General features: G+C 42.7%; 1 protein-coding gene across 3 annotated transcripts in view; it reads right to left on the minus strand.

Moving 5' to 3' along the window:
• DPYSL2 (dihydropyrimidinase like 2) overlaps positions 1 to 7845 on the minus strand; it is a 58455-nt gene extending 50610 nt beyond the window's left edge. The window contains exons 1-2 of one of the 3 annotated variants that reach the window (XM_009665676.2): positions 7640 to 7845; positions 6374 to 6743 (exon numbers count right to left, since the gene is read on the minus strand). In XM_009665676.2, coding sequence (XP_009663971.1) covers positions 6374 to 6724 — 351 coding nt within the window. In that variant the 5' untranslated portion in view covers positions 6725 to 6743; positions 7640 to 7845. Of the gene's footprint in view, positions 1 to 6373; positions 6744 to 7070; positions 7111 to 7639 lie in introns of those variants that run through there. The other 2 variants (XM_068920866.1, XM_068920867.1) reach the window with 2 other exon arrangements.
• Positions 7846 to 20326: the final 12481 nt, after the last annotated feature.

Below are 20326 nucleotides of genomic sequence, written 5' to 3' on the forward strand. Positions count from 1 at the left end.
TTACCGATCAGGCCCTAATTTTATGTCATGATTCTGCCCATGCCAATTGCTGCACCAGCTCTGAGTCTCAATGACTTGAAAGGAGCTCTCCACGGATCCAGTAACCGCCTGCATCTTCTTAGCTGCTGGGAGGATTAAATACAACCTGATATATGGCAGAAGAAGAACCTTTATCTTTCCCAAAAGGTGATGAAAGAACTGTCCAGTATTAATCACTGTAAACTAAATTACAGAGAGGAGCTATCCTCACCAGTGGGTATCTTTTGTTTGTTTTATTATCTCCTCCAAAACCGGAAATTAAGTGTCATGCTATGGAAATGACCACAGAGATCAAACATGCTACTGTAAGGAGATAAAATCATACAACTTCTTAGAGAAATAGCTTACTCTATTTGAATATAGCGTATCTGAAATTGCGAGTGGGGAGTTTCACTTTCCAGCTCCATAAACAGGTTAGTAAAAGTGTACATTTGATCCACAAATTAGAGTGTTAACTTTCTGATTGATTTTGTTTCTCTTAAAATCCCAGGAAACCTTGAGAAGCTTCAGAAATAACCTTCTAAAGAGACTGTTACCATCAAAGAGGGAGGACTTTAATCTCCAGAGTATGAACTCAGGGGCAAAAAGCTGGACTCCCTCTAGCTTTCCTGGGACCTGGGTACTTGATTTCTTTTCAGCTCCCTGCAAGAGGGAAATTCCAGACACTCTCCCCCAGTTAGAAGCTCCCAAAGGTACAGGCGCTGTTTAAATCAGATACAAGGATGTGTAACACACACACACATACATATTGTCTCCCTCAGAGGAAATGTGTCTTGAGCATTTCAGACACACTACAATCTTAATTGCCCTCAAATAAGCCCTTGTTGCTGTCCCAACAGTTAATATTACTGTCACTTATGTTACTGGTAAGGAGACAGCCATCTTCAGAGATCACTCTGTCATGGGTAGTACAACACATAGCAAAAACGTGCTCTGTTCTCTAAACAGCATACAGCCTACACTGGTGCTTTGGCCTTCACTATAGTTAAATACAGCATTTCTAGAACTACGGCATAGAACCTATGGGCATCCTTGTCGTTGTTCCTCCCTCTACAGCCAGTGGAGAGAGACTGGCATCTCCAGGAGGTGATTCAGCCAATCTGGAATCCAGATCCCCAGTTGGATGTGTCTCCCTGTCCACCAGCAATAGAGGCAGGCCTGGGAACTACACACCCAATGTTAGTAGCTCCTTTAGGTGCCTGAAGTTAATAGGATGAATCCAGTTCTAAGTTCCCAAGGTAGGGTCTCTAGTGAGCTCATATACCCAGGGGAGCAAGCATGCAATTACACAATCTGTTATGAGAGTCAGTGTTAGATTTATGGAGACCATGGCTAGCATCTAAGGAACAACTCTTTTCACCCACGCTCTGAGTGAGTTGCACTGTCTCTTAAAATTATAACCCTCTCTCCTTCCCCAAAAACCTATAACAAAGCCTCAGGCTTCCAGCAATTGTTCTCACTGCTTGTGTCAACCAACCAGGTTTGCCCACCTCTGATAGTCAATCATTACTCCAGACAACGAGGAAAAGAAATCCTGACGTCCATGCTCCCACCCCAAGATTCATTCCGGCTCTTTGGGAGATGCACCAAAGGAGAGGATACCACACTTTTATGTGAATCTTAGAGTCAAGAACTTTGATTTTTGGTAATTTGCTACAATTCTGCTCCCAGATGTAGTCCTTTTTTTAGGTTAGGAGAGTTCACGTAGAACAGACAGATCAACCTCACTCGAGCTTTGCTACCAAAGTCTTTTCTCAGCTTTCTAAAAACCTTACAGAAGACAGACCCAGATTTAATGCGCAACAAGACTAACAAGTGATACAAGGAGTTAGACAAGGTCCTGTTGGTAAGATTCGGAGCAGCAAGAAATGACTGCTCAGCACCTGGTTAAAACAGATGGCTCAGGTCAAATGATGTCCATAGCATTGGCATGAGGATGCCACGTAAAGGTGCCAGTTTCATTACGCCAGGCTCTGTGTCACCCACAGAGATAAAGCCTGCAGCCCAAGATGCTCCTGTAAGACCAGACCTCTGACCTGGCTCACTCCAAACTGGGTGGAGGAAGATCTGGCCCTAAGAGTTTAAGCTGTCCCTTGGGCCTTTAGCCTGAACAGTATGTTGGCCCTGTATCAATGCCCCTTGCTCACTTCTGCCCGAGAAGGAGTGACATTGGTAAATTCCTACCATAACACTAATAGACTACTTCACAACACGCTCACTGGATGTACTGCATGTTTCAGCTACGTAGACTGATGGCTTTGAGAAGGATCTCGGAAGTTAGAGGGATTTGACATTTTTGCTCATCATTGTTAGTTTCTTTATGGCTTTTTCTTTCAGTAGCAAGACAGATTATTATGAGCCATTGGAAGAACATGCAAGTCATCTCCCTGTATAATTATTTTGCAAGCAATGAATGTCGAAACAAGGCTAGAGAAATTACAGGCATCATAACAAATTAAACTCGGAACAGCATTTCCAGCTGTCTGGAACAACTTCTTTGTTTTACACAACAGTTCCATTAATGTTCCAGTGTCTATGACTGTTTGTGCTCTGAACAATGTCCTGTTACTCATTATTTCTCTCCAGCAATGAACAAGTGTGATCCTGGGAGCTTTGAGGTTTTAGCACATCCAGTCGTGTCAAGAAGCTTCATGAAACTGTGTTTTGGAACTGTTTTCTCTCCTGTCAATTCTAAAATAAAAATATTTTCCTAGTCTCTGTTCATTAATTATTGTTATTTATCTTATTACAATAGTACATAGCTTTATTGTGTTAGACCAGCAGTTTTTTTACACTCAGTGCTCTGCACATCCCTAACGGTCCATGAACTGTTTCTAAGAGATTCAAAAAAGGTTTCTGTTTGCTACAAAGGGGAATCACCTGAATCAGGGGAACAATGACAACATGCAAGTGGGAACTTTAGCTAGCAGCTTAAGAGAGCAGTTGTACTTAGGTTGCTGTGTCTTAGCACCTACTCAAGTTCTCTGTGCAAACTAGAACAAAGCAAGCCACAGGCTTGCTGATTCCTGTTGCAATCAGACCTTATCCTTCCCTGTAAATACTCCCTAAAAGATGATCTTCTTTCTGAAGAATCTCAACAAATGAGCAAAAGAGAGGGAATACTGATTGGGAATACATGGGAAATCGAGGCAAATCCAGCTAAGGTCAGGGCCTCAACGCACTAAGCGGTGCTCAGACATAGAACAAGTAGCCCCAGAACCAGACTAAACAATCTAAACAGGGAAGACAACTAAGTTTAAGACGGGAAACGGAAGCAGGGCGACTTTTCCGAGGCTTGACAGCTGGTAAATAGCAGAACTTGGCTCAGATCTCCTGAGTTGCAGACTTGTTGAATAGGTCACACTGCCTCCAGAGGCCTAACCGTAAAGAGCTGCTTAAACTAAGATAGAAAGTCTTCCTGGCGCCTCTAGAGATGATGTTAACCCTGAATTATGAGGCAGCATGGCCCAGAGGCAATAAAGCGAGGCTATGATAGATGCCTATAGAATACCCTAGATAGGACAGACACAAAGAGATTTGATTACCCTTATCTTTGCCTGCAGAACATCATATTGCAATTTAATGTGGAATAATTACATTTTTTTTCTTGAATCCTCTGGATAGTTAAGGCTTCAAAAAAAACTAAAAAATGAGCTTGTCCATCTTGCTTCGTTAATGGTGTTAGTGGAAATTAATACAAGAACTTTCTGCACACTGACACAAAGGGTGATTGTGTTTTAAACCACTTTGGATCCAATCATTAGCTAAAATACTTCCACATATCTCCATTGCCTCCAGTAGATTTGCACCAATTCCCATCAGCTCATGATATGGTCCTTTGGTTGCTGAAGCAGAGCACTGATCATCCTGTATGCTGATTGCTACATGTATTGATAAAAACTGTAATTATTTTCAGCTTCAAGCTAAAGAGAAAGAAGCAGTAAGATTTCTAGACTATCGTGGAATAATTTATATAGTTTATAATTTTAAGATCCCATGAATTAGCATACTACTCCCTTCCGCTGTAAGTTAGATTCCTACTCCATGGTGACGTTGTACAGTCTGTCCAGGGAGAACCTATTTCAGGTGCGTTATTAAAGGGAGATTTGAAAATAATGGGCCAAATTCAGTTGCAAAACTTTAGAAGCTCTTTAGCTTTTCAACTCATATCAAAATTTATTTTAATGTGGTGTTTACTTTAATACCACTTTATGCAGTATTATTTTTCTTTCCTCTTTTCAAAAAATGTGTTGAGCTTTGATTAGCATAAACAAATTTCTATTAACTACAGTGGAGTAACACCAGTTTTGCCAGCTAAGGATCTAACCATTGATACAAGCTATAGATGTGGTCCACCAGGAAACCATCAAAGCTAAAACACTCCTGCTATAAAGTGCTAATCCATAATAAGACATTTATCATAGAGGACTGCACTCACCCAAATGCACACAACCTCTCATAAGCACACAGCCCCCTCACAGCATAATCCATTAGCATCAGCATTCTGCAAAGCTAATGAGAAACAACTCAAATGTTTAGTACTATTCCATTATTTCATGCCTTCATAGTTAACATTAAGATGACAATCTTTAAAAATAGAAACAAATAAACTTAAAAAAAATGTGATTAATATTCTGTATGGATTTCTGATTTTTCACCGTATTATTATACTTACAGGTTTTTTTATTATACTGGTACCCTTCAATCACCTTAATTTTTTGATAATTCACCTCATCAAAATTATCATATCAGCTCTTTACATGTGCATCCTGTGGGTTTTTCACCACATCAAAATGTCTGAAATTAGTCCTGAAAATGCCCTGAATTGCCCTTTGAGTCTGCAAATTGAAAAAGGATTTGCACTTTACTCCTGAGGTGCATCTTCGTTAGTTCAACAGGACTAACAATCATGGAAAGTTACTCAATTAGTAGGCACATAAACATGGGCAAATCAAGCCATAGGCTTCTGCAAGCAGTAAAATTAAGCTGGACCTGATTTGAAGAGGAGTGAAGCATATCCCACTCCAAGCCAAAGGCTGGTATGTAGCACTTCTGAAAACCAAGGCCTACATTTGTGGTATCACAGTAAACTCTGTTGCTCACAGGTGTAAATACAGCTGGATGGATGGAGATCTTAGGTTACTGCAGTAGGAAAAGCAGAGTAGAGTCTGATTTGGGGAGCATGAGCCCCCAGTAATACTCCTCCTAATGTTTCACATTTCTGAAAGCAAGGGGAGCGTGGGGAACAAGTCCATACTATCAATTTCAGGCAGACTTTTGCCTTCTATATACAATCCATCCCACTAGTCAAAACCAGAAGGCACGTCCCAGAAACCGTTTCCAGAGGAACGGGCTGTTCTGTAAACCCTTTAGGGGACTACTTGGATAAACTCTTTCCCAGTATGCTACTAGAAGTTTATCAGGTAGCTGGTTGGTGCTTCATTCATTTGAGCTCTTCCAGGCAATGCACATGAGCCAGCATTGTCAGAGTATTTCATGGCTCAGATCTGAACAGAGCTTGCCCAGATCTATTTATCTGGAAAAAGAAATGTGCATGGTCAGCTAGACCTATGGCTTGAATGGGTTTTGCCTCAGGAAAAGGAGGGGCTTTATTACACACCATTACACAAACAGAGAAAGAATATAGCTCCAGGAGTCTTAAAAGACTGGGAGGAGTTTGGTAGGTTTCTAGGAGAATGCCACATTCCTATAAAAGTCCCAGCAGATCTTCCTGAGGCAAAATTCCCACGGTAGCCAAAAAAGCTTTGCTCAAAATGGGTACTGAACTATAGCTCTCAGGGAGTCACTCTGGAGTCTGTCCTCCCCTGGGAGGAGGGGGTAGGAGGGCATCGCTGAGTTTCCCCCTGGAAGAAGTCTGCAGGGATTTAGTCCCTTTAGGTGGATGCTCATTGACGCTCTTTTGCTAACAATTGCATTTCTGTTCTTGTGAGCTGCATTCACTGGCTGGGTGGGGCATTTTGCTACCGTTATGCTGGGGGGATAGCCTAAGAAACAAAAAAGTCAAATCTCTATCACCGAATAGGAAAGCAGGGCGGGGAGAGGGAGGGTGTTTGTGGGTGTGGGGCCTCCTTTCTTCTTATGCCCTCTTCCCTGTGCACATACACACACACCTGCAGAGAGCACATGAATAACATTAGAGGTCTGACAAGAAGGATCTAGTAGACATGCTGCTTCCTGAAGGAAGACATTTACTGCCACATGCATGCAAGTGACATGAAAGCAAGAAACTGCAGGCTAGAAAGGATATACCCCTTCTGCAGCTTACCTTGTGTGCAAGTTGCATCTTTGTCACATGCACATATATGCAACCCACCTTGTCATTCAGATTCTGCAGCGCCTCCTTCCCAGTGGCACTCCTGATCTCCACCTTTCTCCCGAAATCAACAGATGGTTCCCCTCCCTTCCCGCTCTGCCTGGAATAGATGGATTGAGCATCCGGACCCAGGTGGGCAACATCCTTCTGCTTTGCCACGACTTTGTTAGATCCGCGGCCCACCGAGAGGGAGTCAAAGTCGATGGTCTTGTTCTCCAGGGAGCCTTCCACTGGGCAGAACATGCCACAGAATTTCTGCCGGGGCTTGGGACTGCCCGAGCCCAGGTTTTTGAAGAAGGCTGGTACTTCTTCCTCCTCACCCTGCCGACCAGACTGCTTCCTCTCAGCCATGGTTCGCGTGTTCTCCCTGCTAAGGGAAAATAATAACAGCGGTAACCAGAGGATCCTTCACACACACACGCACACACACACACACACACACACGAAAAGAAGAAGAGAAAAAAAGATCGCTCTGGGTCCTAGAGATACGGCAGCATCAATTGCAAAGGGCTGTGCCTGGAAGATCCCCTGCCCCCATCGGTACAATGTGGTCTGTGGCTCGCTCTGTTTTCTTTGATGCAGTGCAAAGTTGAGGGAAGGTTGGGGCAGATCCTGCAGCAATCAAGGGAGGAGGTTTCAAGTTCCCAGCATCCAGATGGGGAGGGAGGGAAAAGGAGGAAAAAAAAAAAAAAAAAACCTTCACTCTGCAGCAAAAACTGGGGACTGATCCGGAAGTGATGTGACTGGTGAATTGGCAAATGGACTCGATCAGGTTGGAGCAACAGCCCCCATCACACACACCCTCCCTCCCCCTTCCCCAGCATGCTGCTATTGCTACAAGTTGCACAGAAGCTGATGGGGACTGAGCACCTCCCTCACCTCCAGCTACTCTGGAGGCGTGTTCCTAAGGCAGGCTAGAAAAGATCTCTTCCTTCCTCCCTCCACCCTTTCCCTTTCCTCCCATAGCCCCACAATGGTGGAGTCGGGGAGCACTCCGGGAATCCTATTGTTCCTCACTTTTCTCAAGGCAGCAGGGCTGGAGAGCAGGGAGAGGATGGGATCGCAGTTAGGTTAGTGGGAGGCAAAAAGCTGACTCATCTTTCTGGGTTTGGGGGGATCACTGGTGCCATGACTCGGGTGGTTCCTCTTCGGGGGAAAAAAGGGCTGACTGATGGCATTAGAGAGAGAACGAGAAAGAGAGACAGATGGGAGAGGGGTGTGGGAACTGAGAAAGCACAGGAAAATGAGCCATTAACCAGGACTTACCTCCAGGAGTCGAAATTAGTGACCTTGCAAGTCAATTAACCCTCTGCAATGCCAGAAGCCCCCAGTCCCTCCCTGCAGAGGATCAGGGGGGGCAGCTAAAGGCGGCTCCGGCTGAGTTCGGGTTTCTAGAGGAGGAGACAGAGCAGCAGCCCCTTGCCTCCCTGCTCCTGCCCATGCTGCCAGCGTCCCTGGGAGACGGAGACAACGTTGCGGAGGGAGAAAGCGAGGGGGAGAGGTAGAAGGGGGCAAGCGGGGCCGGGTGAGCCGAGCCGAGCCGGGCCGGGCCGGGCCGGCGCTCCCCGGCGCTGTCCCTTCAGCACCACCGGCGCGGCTGCGGCTGCGGCCCGGGGCTCGGCCCCGGCCCCCGGGGGGGCTCACAGCCACCTCCAGCCACTCACCCCCCACCCCCAGCCCCCCTTCCGCGATGCAGCGTCTCGCAGCAGCTGCTGGGCTGTAACACACCCTCACGCTCCTCACGGCTAGTATAGCTGCATGCACAGCATAGCTCCTTTTTACTCTTTTTTTTCCTGTCGGTTTTGCACTGAAATGAACCACTCCAACGGCTGCCGCTGAGGAGGGAGCGTTGCCGTAGTCATTTCCGAAGGGCTTCTTTCGGCACAGTATACCGAATGGCTCTGCAAGTCTGGGTGAGACTGTACGTGGGAGGAGAGACATTTTTATCACAACGGTAAGTGGTGCAGCACACAATGGGTTTAGCTTGGCTGTTTCCACCTGATACATGTTATTAATACTGCTGATCTGTATCCTTAAGGCTAATCCATATGCAATATCATTCTGAACCAAACCGAATCACCGAGCTGTTTATTGCTATGCATTATTCATTGATATGCATCTTTGCACATGCATACATTAAATGCTAAATTAGCGGCATCTGTGTCCAAGTGGTTACCAGGCACCTTAGCAAGATTCAGGCCTAGAAGAACACCAAAAGCAAAAAAAAAAAAAAAACCAAAAAAAAAAACCAAACCACACACCTTAACCTCCTCCTCCCTCCAGGAAGCCACTACAATGCATTTTCACCAAGAGGTGAAAAAAAAATATATCCAAGGTCACAAGCAGGTGAAGCCCTGTAATAAATGCACAGGACTGTGATGAAAGACTCCAGACTGAAAAGGAAAGAAAGAAGCCCACAGCTTGGCCCTGAAGGAGGAAGGCGATGTGCTCTGGTAACTAATGAAGGAGGGAAAAATCCAAAGACAGAGGCCCTCCAGGGAAAAAGCTCCACCCCCTTTGCCTTCTGGGACCATAACTGCAGATCAGCCAGGGTTGTAGCCACACTGATCTCAGGTGCTTTGATGGGGATTGGAGGATAGCATATGGTCTCTCAGGTACACTGAAGTCCTGTATTATTTAAGGTTTATAAATATTAATAGTTATAGCATTGCTGCTCAGGCAGTCAATGGAAACTACAGAGAGCGCTGACAGAGGCTCCAGCAAGTTGAAAACCTTAAAGCAATTGTGTTGACATGTTCTGCAGTTTACTAAAATGTACGCAGTGACTTTCAGGGATAGCCCTACATAAAGCTCATTCATCACTTGGTGCATCCTTGGAAGATACTCAGATGGCCACAGAGATGGCCCCTATGAAAGGATGCAAAGGGAACGGACTACCAGTAAGCTAGCCTAGAGGCTGTGAACCGAGTGAGACGAGAACCAAGTTTTGCAGACAAGACTGAAGTTTCCAAATGTTCCAGAGATGATCAAAGATCACTCCCTCAAGCCAATGGGAGGGATCACTCCCTCCCATGTAAATCCAATTCCTTCTTTCCCGATATACCCAAAATATACACAACAATCACATAATAAACAGCCATCTCCAAATATTTCCCCTTTCCACATACACTTGAGGATACATTCAGCAATGCCTCCAATTGTTTTGTGTCTGGCTAACAGCATGATCAGCAACTTGGAAAAAAAATGAATCAGCTGATGGAACCCAGTTGTTGTTCATGGGAAGTCTATGTAGGACACCTTACCCCAGACTAACCTGTTGAGCCTCTAACTGGCTTCACATACATATCAAACCAAAGATAATTTCAATCACCCATGCTGGAATTTAGGCAGTCCAAAACAATTACCAAACTACTACAAAAGAGCCTCTGAGTATATGCTTTTTGGGGGACATTTGACAGGGGCGTTTGTATATTACTCTTTTGTGTCTTTATGGTCCTTTTATGAACACTGAAAAATAGTAGGGTAACTTTAAAAGGTTTTTATTCCCACCAATGAAATTGTCAAGTATTAGATCTCCAGAAAATGCCCAGTTGTAGCAATTTCATTTCATTCTTTTTATTATACCTGAACTGAAATGTTTTGATATATCTACATAACTTCACAGCTTCATTCCATTTTCCTACATAAAGGGTGCTATCATGAGTAAAGCTGTAATCAAGTGGCCAGCATCTGATATTCACCTCCTTATCATCCAGTGCACTGAGAAGTAATCCCCTAAAACCGCTTTGACTTTGGGAAAAAGCCAAAAAGATTTGTTCTCTAGATTAGTCCAGTTGAGCCTCTACGGTGTTTGACACACAGGTCTCGTCTGGGACACCAGAATTCCTGGCCAGAGTCATATCAGAGATCTCAGACTTCATTACCAACTGTGTTACCATAAAAACAGTATAGGCTGATGCAACTTGCATTCCAATTTGAGTATATTGACAGCCAGTTAGTATGGCACAACTCCTGAGTTACGCATTTAACTGTGGCAACTGTATAACGCCCACACTCTAAGCATAGGGATGCCCAAACCTTGCTGAAAATCACTGAGAACTGACAATCTGTGTGCTCAATAATCCCATACAGTCCCTGTTTTCACATAAAACCACAAAAATGACTTTGAAAATGACACTAGCCCTCATTTTGATTTCATAAACCTGGCATCAATACCAAAAATTCCGGAGATGATAACAAATCATATTTAGCCCTATTGACAACAGAGGTGGAGAAATACCGTGAACAGAGTTACATACACATAACCTGAGAAAAGAATCAAATCAATTTGAGTTACACTGATAGCCTTCGGTCTACATGCAGTAGATTTCATATCCCCATCTGGTCACAGTATTAATTGGTCCTTACAATATCCCAGTGAGGTAGGTAAGCAGAGCAGAATAAATAATTTGACCAACTATTTGCAAATAACATATTTAGTAAAACATAAAAAAAATAATCATCTTGAGTTAATATTATCCACCCACCATATAATGAAAGGAAGGAAAGAGTAAGACTAAATAGAACCACAACCTTCTTTTTTTTTTAAATATCAAAATCTTTCTGGACACTTCTGGGCAAATGACTTTTTGTAGTATTATCTCTACACTGTAAATAAGGAAAGCGATGAATAGAAATTGCGTAAAGCTGCAAAGAAAATCAGTGGCAGAATTAGCTGAACGTAAGACTATTTTATGCTTGTGTACAAAAGTCCCAAGTGAGACAAATACTCACTACCTTAAGCATTGCAGGAAAACATGATAAAAGACAACCCCTGCTTGATGAGTTTATAATTTGCAAAGACAAGAAAAAGGAGCGCATGAAGAGTGGCAGGATTTCACAAAAACTCTTTAACAGAAACAATTTTACATTAATATAGAGAGAGAAATGTGAGCATAAAGACATGAAGTAAGTGGGCTCCTTGTCATAAAAGTTAGTGGACAGCTCTCTACTTACACACAAATGCTCTCTCCATGCTAGTGCTTGCAGCCTGCCTGGGCAGGTTCAGGGGTGTAGGACTCCTTCAGTAAACTGCGTAGCATCGATGGCTCTACTGATTTCTGATCTTCCATTCTGTCTGCTGAGATGTGCCAACTTACTTTTCATGCGTAAAATGATAAATGATGCTTTATTACATTTCATTGCCATAGTAACTTACATGTATGGTGCAAGGCTGAATGATCAAACTTGATCTGAATAACACAATGCAATACAACCTTTATGTCGACTTAATTCCCTGCCATCTTTAGGTGAGACAGTTACTGCAAATGCAGGATTTTCTCCACTGTTTAAAGGTTAAGAACCCAGCTAGAAATTATAGCAATATATTCTGCCATTAAATTACCATTATTAAAATAAATGACAGCAACTACTTCCAAATCTGAGGCTCTTCCTATTGCAAGTAATTAATTATTAATACTTCCAGTGGGTGCAAAATTTATCATGCAAGGCAGGATTCCATGAAAATACGGTATTTGCAAAGGCAGAACTCTGTCGATAAAGAATATACATTTGGTAATGAGCTAAGAGAGAGACTGGTATGGGCCACTATGCCATCTAAAAGCATGGCTCTGGTCTGGAATCACCCATAGGAAAGTGCCCCTAAAATCTAGCCAGGGCTGGGGTTTTCATGGCAACCAGACATTTGTTGAAATACCTGGCAGATAACCATGAACATGAAAAAGAGCACCCCTGCACAGGGGCAATTTATCTGTCCCTAGCTGCAGGGGTACTGCGCTCAATGCCTCCAGCATCTGAACAACGGCCCTAAGGAGCAGAGACCAAAACTTTACTAGAGAAAACCGTGGCTGTCCATACAAATGAAGTAGGGGGAAGTGCCAAAAGGTGTGCATACTAACTGAAAGCACAAATGACATCCACACTCAAGAGCAAACTCAGATGAAACACTGGCTATTTTAAAGCCAATGACAACCTCTCAATTAAGTTTAATCGGGTCAGGATTTAAGAATACAGCTTTGTCCTCAGAATTAAACCATCAAGTTGATATGGTGTTTTCAGCTGGGTCCACCGAAAGAACACTCCATAGTGAAGTTAGTTAGCTTTTACTGAATGTAGAGAAAATTTTCATGATGCCCGGGAACATGGGCTGAAAGCAGAGATCCAGTGATCGCTTATATACATCACCAAATGATTTTCAAAGAGAAGGTGAACAAAGCTTGAATCTAAATCCACAACCAAACTTCAAGGATGCTCAGAGTAAGGGCTTGGGACTGTCTGTGCTGACCTCCACAAATATTACTGCTTACAAAATTATGTAGCCCTTGGAAACATCCAACTTGCTGCACATGTCCCTGCAACAGCCTGCAAGTTTCACTGCTTGACCTCAAGCTGGGAAAGCAATTTTTTCTTTCGCTGGTTGTCGTCTTACCTATCACTGATCTCAGCATCTGATCCCCATAATTTTCATATTTTAAGATGCAGGGACAGTATCAAGAGGAGGAACAGATTAACTTTCACTGTATTTCAGAATATTTCTTGAATAGTGAGAATCAAACCAAATCCTAAATTGCTTGACTGGGTTGGAATTGTTCTGGCATAGCACAAAAACCTGAAATACCCAGTTTTCTACAGAGAAATCAATAACCAGCTTCCCTTCAGGATATGATAATTGCTGGAGTGGCTGACAGCTTTTCTTGGCGTTGAGCACTCAAAGATGAGACACGTTATTTCAAAAACATTAAAGACTAGAAGAAAGTCTTTTGATAAAGGAGCAACGTCCATTCAAATGCTGAAACAAAGCTCATTTATTTCCATGCTCCTTTTTATTTCTGCTTATCCTATGCCTCTGTTTTCCTTTATGGTTTCGCCCTCAGCAACCTCAACTAATGTAAACCAGCCTTGGTGAATTTTTGCCAATCAAGGTTTCCTGCCAGTGGGTTTTAGTCCATGAAAACAGATGGTTTGAAAGCCACATTGTGCCACCATGCCCATGGCTAATAGTACAAATATTTAGTCAATTAGAAGGGGATTTTTCCAAAGGCACAAACGGAAATTAGGCACACTACTCCCATTGACTTTCAGAGGGAGTGGAGAGCCTCACTACCTTCAAATCTCTCCATACTAATTCACTGTTCAAAAAATAAAGGCATGTGAAAGGCACCAGGCCTCTCTGAAATCAGACATTTTTCAGACATTCCCATGTTGATAATCATGGAGAGCAATAATGAGAACTCTCTACCTCTTGGAAATGTTCAGTATTTAAGACAAAAGTTCTAGCAAAATTACTGATTTCATTAAGGTCCATGAATGTTCTGTGACATTTTGAAGCCCTAACAATATGTCATGTGGATTGATTATGGCTGAGTATTGAGGTACGCTTCTTCCAGACAGTGTCATTAAGAGAAATCACCCGTCTGACCACAAAAAGGCATCATTAAATATTAACATTTCTTCTGAACACCTCTCTAAGAATATAACGGTTACTGGCTCACCACCACTAAAACCTGCATGGAACTGGGACTCAACGGGAAACAGCTATTGATTTGTAAACTGGAAATTATTTAAAATTTTGTCAGCGTATTCCCAAAAGAACCCAAAATGGACAATGAAAATCTTTACCACTGTGACATGGCTTAAAATAGAGACTTTCCGAGTCAGGGAGCTCTTATCAAAAGGGAAAGGCAAAGAACGGGTGGATATTGTTGTTTATGTCCCATCATCTGGGATATCTTGACTGCTTCCTATCCGCCAGATGAGATCCTTCCACTGCAAGCATGCCAGAGCCATGATCCACATGACTTAACACACCTTCTGAGCACTAGGTTAATAAATAATAATGACAACAATAATAGTAAGGATCATAAAACATTTCCTGCTTTATGAATGATTCACTCAATTGACTTTCAGAGTGCTAAAGTAAACCAAAGAGCTGTGAGATAGCATATAAAAAAAAAATCACTAAAAGTCCACAGTAAACTTTACACTAGAAGTATCTGAGATTCATGATAAACAAATACTACTCTGCTTAACATGTTGCTATTGTACCAAAGATGCAGCTCACCTTCACCTTTCCTTTCTGTTTCACTCTTGCCCCTTCAACTGCTCTAGGATTGCTCTCTCCTACTTCACGGCAATTCCTGTAGCAAGAACTTCCCACTAAATGAAACTGCCTCCCCAGTTACTGCAATGGAAAATCTTAACCCTGTAGAACATCCTAGGATGTGATGTGCCACTTTGCGCTCATGATGTAGGAAAACGGTTCCAGAAAAGACTTCCTTGGGCACTGAATCCAGTTTTCTGCACTCACAGGCAGCAACGTAATAGATGCTTAGACCAGAACTGCATTTAGAACATTCACCACCCGTGCGCAAAGACACACACATACACACGCACACCCCACAAACACAGAAATGCTTCCCTACACCTTATCAGGCAATCAAGACCTTTAACTGCAAAGACCTGAGCTACATATGCTAGAAGCGGAGAGGTTGATGGCATATCCAAGGTCCATATAAAGAAGGGAAGTTGGGTGGAAATGCCCGGGTAGGTCTAGAAAAAGATGTTAGTTATGCTTATGGTTCTGTTTATCAACTTTGTTCACTGGATGAGAGCCCTGTCAGCACATAACACAAAAGCATCTTACCCTTAAGCTGCATTAAAGCAGTTTCACCGGATGGGCTCTCTGTTCTGCGATGGCTTTAGAGACTATTTTAAACACACTGCACCGCTCTGCACAGGTAGGCATTTAGAAAATGGCTTTGAATCCATGGTTAATCATGTTCACATGCACGCAATGACTTATTTGGTGAAAGCAAAGAGAGAGAAAGGGGAATTATCTTGAATCCATTGATAAAGGTAAATAGACGGTCATGTTTTACTCTGCAATAGAAGTGTCAACCAGAGACAATAATGCAGAAGCGAAAGACTCATTACACTGGAAAGATAATGAACATTACGGCTGAATTAAACAACTGTCCCAGCTTTATTCCATTTCCAATTGCAAAAGCTGGGAATAAACCTACTAAAACAAACAGATTTCCAAGTAGTGCAACACTCTCAAACGAAACACAGATAGACCTAAAGCTTCTCAATATGTTTCACATTTCTATTGCAGTGTGTCCAGTGCTATATAAGTATATAAAAAGAGCCGATCTCTGTTCCAAAGGGCTCAAGCCAATATTTTCATGATGACCAGTGTTTCAAGGGATATGCTGAACTTGGATTTAGTCTAATGGTAGAAAGAAGAAGTTGTAGTTTTAAAATTTTAATTTCAGGTTGGAAATTTCAAAGCAACAATCAAATCAGGACATCAAAACACCCGATTTGGAAAGCAAGGGAAAGAAAAGCATCACTGTTTTCCCTTGCTTTTTAAAGGTTTATTTTCCTTCTAAATATGCTGTTCAGGAGAACCAGTACTAACTGGTGAGACAGTTTACCATCTGAGAAGAATTTTAAACTGAGAAGAAAAGCTTCACGCAGAAACCTGCACTGGGCTGTCTTTGTATTACCCGATTCCTTCATTTTGCTGACACAGCTTGAAAACCTCAACAGGCCATACTGCCCAGCAGGAGAGAGTTCAGTCCCTTCTGAAGATGCCTTCAGCTAAGCACTCATACAAGACATAGAAAATCATTTGTCATTTTTGAAAATCTCATCTCATTGCATTTTAAATAGACAAGACACAAAGGAAGCATTATTAGCCTCACTGTACACATGGGAAATGAGGCATAGAAATTAAAATGGCCCACCTAAAACCAAAGCAGCAGCCTGTCACATGCAGCAATAGTAAGACACTGGTCTAGGCTCTCCTTTGCCTGTAGCCAACCCTATTTGGAGGTCCTAGCCATGATCGCTGCCCTGTTCGCTTTGCCTCTGTAGTTTTCAGCCCTTCTTTCTGGGCAGGGGCAGAAGCACGCAAGAGCCAGAAATAACAGTTCTGGTAAGAAGAAAGACTGAAAACAATAACAACAATGGAAAAACCAGACCTCTCTTTGTGCTGCTCTGTAAAACCCATTAGGTCTGGGGGCTTTGCAGTTGCTGCTAGCATGAACCAACATCCTCAGGCTGCACTTATTAAATAAATCTAATCTTATTAAACTGCATTACAAGCTTTTATTTCATAAATCTGTGTGCCTCCCAGACCTCCCAGAGAATTAACTCCTGAATGTACCACGCCTTTCCTCCCCTTGGCCTTGCAGAAGGCACTCCTGGCAAAACTGTAATCCCTAGTGATTACATCACTCCCAAGGACCAGAATGGGCCCAGGGCGCTTTGCATGCATTACAGCCCAGAGCCCTAGATGCAGCTCATTGCTTCGCAGCTGGGACTGTCAGGACTGGAAATCCCAGCCAGCAGCAGCAACGGCTTCCCTTGAATTAAGGGGAGAGGCCGCAGCACTGAGGGTGCTCTGATGAGGGGATGGCAGAGGGCCCTAGCATCTTGCTGCCATCTGCAGCACACTAATCAGAGGGCTGCCAGCTGCTGCTTTTGAAAGGAAGAGTAAGGTGTCACCAGCACATGGACAGCCCCCTATCCTCCTCTGCCAAGATATCCCTGCACAGCCAGGGACATATGCCAGCCAGTGTCACACCCCACTTTCCTTGGGCCTGACAACATGGAACGATTACTTCATCCACCAGTGAAAAGCATCCTTTTTTTTTAAAAGCAAGAAAGATGAGGGCAGCTAAGATCCTATCTTAACGTATACAAAAAGAGTACAAGATGTACACCCTGACATATGGACTGTATGTGCAAAAATATTTGTTTGAATTGATCAGCCTGTCGTAATTCAGCGAAAATGCAGGGTATTGCTAACTCACAGAGCAGCGGTACTAGAGGTCAGGCTCTGGGTTACGTTTTGTGTAAAACGGCCTTTCTTCCCCCTTGCATTCTGGAATTTTGTTTTAACAATCTGAGGTCAACATGAAACGATTTGTTAAACAAACTTCAGTGAATGAAAATATAACATTTCAGACTGAATTGCCTTCCATCTGATATGAAACGTCTCATTTGGGGGCTGAGCAGTTTTCTTAAGGTTGAGTTGTATTTTTCATAGGATCAAAGGAAATGTTTAGACAGAAAGATATTCTGAGTTCCAAAATGAAGAAGTGCCATTTTTTTAAGTACCAGCATGAATATTTTGACCCTTTTCTGAAAAAACAAAACAAAACAAACCCAAAAAAGGAAATTCTTTCTCACATACAATTTGATGCAAATGATCAAATCCATTTTGAGCATGGCTAATATATAGGTTCAATATTCACTCTGCACACTTTGATTAAGATTCTTCACAAGGGCCTTACACCATAACTGCTATAAATCTCCAGGCTGGATGAAGTCTAGTCCCACGTCTGTTACCAGAGCTGCCATTTGGAAGACGCACATGATCAGGGGATGCCTCAGGGATCCCAGCACTGCTAACACTGCCCTACTGCAAATTTAAGAACATTTCCAAGCAATGAGCATGGCTTCAGTATTTAACTCTGACAGAGATGCTCCAAGCAAGAAACGCATTATCCTTCAGTAGCTACAATACTAAAATTGAGATGAGAAAGAAAATGGAAGACATCTGACTGGTCTGTGCATCTCCTGGCAAAGAATCAACTTACGCTCAAAAACATGTAATGGATCTCAGCAGTATTAGCAGAGTAATTCACCTGCTGAGATTTAAGCTGGTATGCAGGTGTTTTGCTGGATTCAGTGGTCCATGTTTTGAAGTCTGAGCCCCAGAACACAGCAGAACTCTCCCCAGCTCCAGTAATAACCAATTAGTTTTTAATTGGGATGAATTTTTCCAGTCTTTTACGGAGGAAAAACAAACAAACAAACTCCTTCAAATTACTCATCATTTTCTTTCCCAAACAAAAGCCACCAAATTAGCATTACAGTGAGAAATATGCACTAGTTGCTCTGCAGTTTCCTGTTTGCTTTGCTAATGTGTGCAAACGTAAGAGTCAGGCAAAGGATTCAAACCTGCAAGGCTTCTTCGGCTAGGTACCATAGTGAAATAAATAAGCATGCTTGAGTGAGTGGATTCATTTGTTCTTAAATGATTGGAAAATGCTTTCAGATATTGGGAATAAAGAACACGAAAAATATGGTAATGAAATGAAATAACTTAGAGATCTATTGCATTTTACACTAATTAAATAATCAGCATCTCAAAAACCAGGTTTGAGAAATATTAGTGCTAAGGTGATTTGTCATTTTAATAAAAATGTGTGCATGACTTAGCACAAACAGTATACCTATCATTTGAAAATGCATGACAGTCCAGGCAGTTCAGAGGAGCAGGAATTTAAAGCGCATCATTTGTCAAAAGATCTCTCTCTTCAGTTCAAGGTAGGTCAGAGTTTGAGCGCCTAAAATATATTCACTCCTTAGAACTTTAACCAGAAGCAGCAAAATTCAAAGCGCAAGAGAAACATTTTTCAAGGCAAATCTGGAAAAATGTTTCAACAGCACTTTGGGCTACATGGGAAAATGAAGCTTTTGGTTATGCAGAAAAGATGCTCTGAGGCTAAACTGCAGGCTGCTGGAAGGAAGTAGTTACCACTGTCTCTGGGAAGAACAACTAAGTTAGAAAATGAGGGAACTCAGGGAAGCTAGGTTTGATTCCTGTATGAGAACACAAGGAACGTAATGTCTCTGGGCCTCTGTCTCCTAGCTGGAAACAATAATTCAGTCTCTCGCTTGCCAGTGACTGTCTTCTCCATTATCCTCTTTTCAGAGGGAACCTGCACACATACAGCTTCTAGTACAAGGTCACTTTCAAGGTCAAGGTACTGTTTCAAACAACAATTGTTGTCAGCCACCCCAAATTCCTGAGCTCTTTCCCCAATTCTCATGTTCATTCTTTTGACCTAAGTAAGCCACTGTCTGTCTGTGGGATTCATCTGCACATCTGTTAAATAGCAGTGATAATACTGACCTGCTGCTCACAACTGGTTAAAGAACAGATTCACCCTTGCTTTATGCTGTTTTCCATGGTAGCAGCAAATCCCAGAGGAAAAGTGCGCTGGCAGAAGGAAAAGAGCTGCATTGTGTCTGGAAAGGGGATGCCTGGATCATGATAAAGGAAGACAAATTCAGCCTTCAGACCCCAGTACTGGTAGCTGCTGAATGCCAGCCATTGGCTCTCATTCATCTTGCAAAAACATCCCTTCAAAACTACCACCTTCCAAAAATGCCCAGGGCTCCCTCCCCTAAACATGCCTGTATAAAGCTGCGTGCTCCAAATTTCCCCTGTCCCCTGTACTATGGGCATATCGTGTGCTGCTGAATGCACAGAGACAAAAGGAAGAAAACACATACTCACAAAGGAACCCTCAGCTAAAAATCACCATCCATTCATGAGTTAAAAAAGCAAGCAAGCCTTGAGGATGTTTGAAACAGCAGGGTATCAGCTGGAGCCTGCATGGAGGCTTTTCCCATTGCCATTCATAACAAAATCAGGAGGCAGAAAGTTACTATAGCAATGGCAACAGAATGCAGAACCGGTGCTCTTCAGAGGGCAGGAAGCTCTTAAAGAAACGCAGGGGTCTGTTTCTCTTCATCCTTGGGGCTGCCAAATGCAGATCAGCTCCAATTCGCCAACATTCCCCCCCCCCCATATAAAATGCCCATTGTAGATCACTGAGTTTTAGCTACAACAATTTAACCAGCACTGAAATGAGGCCCTGCTGAAGCCAAAAAAAAAAAAAGAAAAAGAAAAAGAAAAAAAGAAAAAGAAAAAAATCCACCCTCTTACTGACTAGAAGCCAAAAGTGACTCAAGGCTGCACAGTAAAAAGGCTGGGCTCACTTTATGTGCCCAAAAGCACTGGGAAGTAAAAACTGCTATGGCTACACATCCCTCTAATAACGCCTTTGTTCTGACACTTGAGCACACATCTAGCCTCGAAACAGACTTGTCCACTTTCAACATGCTAAAGCTTTGCTGGTGGATGGATATGCTCACACTTGCCAGCACTGTGACAAATGCATTGCAAGGGAC

Source organism: Struthio camelus, chromosome 27, assembly GCF_040807025.1.
Source record: "Struthio camelus isolate bStrCam1 chromosome 27, bStrCam1.hap1, whole genome shotgun sequence".
In the NCBI taxonomy this organism is placed as follows: domain Eukaryota; kingdom Metazoa; phylum Chordata; class Aves; order Struthioniformes; family Struthionidae; genus Struthio; species Struthio camelus.